The 2,181-nt window shown below is 37.6% G+C and overlaps 1 protein-coding gene across 1 annotated transcript in view; it reads left to right on the forward strand.

Moving 5' to 3' along the window:
• Positions 1-1,600, forward strand: part of LOC118478661 (gamma-aminobutyric acid type B receptor subunit 2-like) — a 139,300-nt gene extending 137,700 nt beyond the window's left edge. Inside the window, exons 11-13 of the mRNA XM_035972695.1 lie at positions 188-338; positions 1,114-1,281; positions 1,576-1,600. Coding sequence (XP_035828588.1) covers positions 188-338; positions 1,114-1,281; positions 1,576-1,600 — 344 coding nt within the window. The remainder of the gene's footprint in view (positions 1-187; positions 339-1,113; positions 1,282-1,575) is intronic.
• Positions 1,601-2,181: the final 581 nt, after the last annotated feature.

The raw sequence follows: 2,181 nt of genomic DNA on the forward strand, positions 1-2,181 counted from the left end.
ATAATAATATAAATATATCAATAATCGAAATCATAATCATACTCATACTCGTAATAATCATATTCATAATTATAATGAATAGACAGATAGATAGACAGACAGATAGATAGACAGTCAAACAGACAGATGGACAGACAGACAGACTAATAGATACACAGATAGACAAACAGACATTTCCCGCCCCCAGATCGCAAACCGCCAGTGGACCGGAGCATCAAGATCGACGAGCTACGTCACGTGTCTGTCCCAGTGTACATCGGGCTGGTTGTCATGGCAGCATTTGGCATCACAATGGCCGTCTTGTTCCTGGCGCTCAACATCCGGTTCAGAAATCACAGGTACAAACGGAGGCTCTAACTGCTCGTGAATTATTTTAGTTGGTTAACGCTCGTCATAATATAATTTCATAATGAATTTTGACTTGATTTTCATTTCATAATGAATTTTGATGAGCCAAAAAGTTGTTATTTTATAATGAATTTTGATTAAGTTGTTATTTTTTTGTTTTTTTTTATTTGATTGTTATTTCTTAATGACTTTTGATTAGCCAGTAGTTGTTATTTCATTATGAATTTTGATTAGATTGTTATTTCATAATGACTTTTGATTAGGTTGTTATTTCATAACGAATTTTTATTTGGTTGTTATTTCATAGTGAATTTCGACTAGCCAATAGTTGTTATTTTATTATTAATGTTAAAATTAAACATTAGTTGTTATTTCCTTATGGCTTTTGATTAGACAATAATTTTTATTTCATACTGAATTCAAATTTGCCAATTTTTGTTATTTCTTAATGAATTTGGATTAGTCAATTGTTGGTATTTCGTAACTGTCAAGCTCTTTTCCAAACAACCACGCCCGCACGCACACACGCCCACAGGTACAACAAGACGTCGGTAGCCTAGTGGTTAGGCTTCCGGACACGTAATCGCGAGTCTCAGCTCGGTCCAACTTTATGTCCTTGGGAAAGGCATTTTACACGAATTTCCCATTTTGGCTAGGTCCTTTTGGAAATGGACGTTAAACTCGGAGACCCCCCCCCCCCCCTCTTAAATGACTTAATCGTGTTGATAGGGTCGTTAAACCCATACCATTACACCATTTCACCAGGTACATCAAGATGTCGAGCCCCAACATGAACAACCTGATCATCATAGGCTGTATCCTGTGCTACGTGTCCATCATCCTCCTGGGGGCGGACCCGGACCACCATAACCCCGCCCTCTTTGCCTACCTCTGCACGGTACCTCCCATCGCCATTGCATGTCTTTGTTTATTGTATCACTGCTGGGATTTCTTGTCTTTGTTTCGGCTCGGTTTTTTGTGTGTTTTTTTTAGGTTTTTAATTGCAATGACTAAGAGCAAGAGGTGACTATAATAGACATCATGGTGAAATCAGGGGCCCTTCAAAATAGTTTAATTGAAGACAGAGGCATGTTGCCGCAAGTTTAGCAATTTGTATCGAATTTTCATTTGTGTGCTCAACAACTTTTACGTAGATATAATAAAATATTTCCCTTGGAATGTGGCTGAAAAACGTTCTTTAAGGGTATAAAATATGTGATTTTTCAGTCTTCAAGGACTCTCAAGCTATTGAAGTTACCAAACTTTGGCGGCCATTTTCTCGCCAATTTTGCACTGAAACGAGGCGACCCCACCTCCTTTAATTGCAAATATCTCCAATTCTATTCTAGATAGTTGGGTATTTTTTACAGTGAAATTAAGGCGAATGAATAAGCTATTAAGTGATACCAATAACTCCACATGCCCAACAATTGGCAAGTGCCTGATTCCACCACGTTGTGACTGTGACTCCCACCTTTGGTCGAAATGAAGTAATCGATATTGGAAGTGAGGTTTTAAGCCTCTCTTTTACCTCTGTAAAATAGCTTAATTCACAGTAGCAAGATATCAACTGGATTTTTTTTCACTATGCTAAAGAAGTTTCCAAATCGTCAAAATTTCAAATTAGTTTTTCTCGAAACTGCGAAAAGTGGATATAGTCACTTTTTGCGCTCAGTCGTCGATTGTTGCTGTTCCTTTAGGGTTTTTTTTTTTCGGGGGGTGGGTCTTAAGATTTGTCTAAATTAAACTCAGTTTTGAGTTGAAAGTTTTCCAACACGATATTTCTCTCAAGTTAAGGCCAAAATAAACTTGATGAGAGAGAGAGAGAGAGAG

This window comes from Aplysia californica, unplaced genomic scaffold (genome assembly GCF_000002075.1).
Source record: "Aplysia californica isolate F4 #8 unplaced genomic scaffold, AplCal3.0 scaffold00798, whole genome shotgun sequence".
NCBI classification, from domain to species: domain Eukaryota; kingdom Metazoa; phylum Mollusca; class Gastropoda; order Aplysiida; family Aplysiidae; genus Aplysia; species Aplysia californica.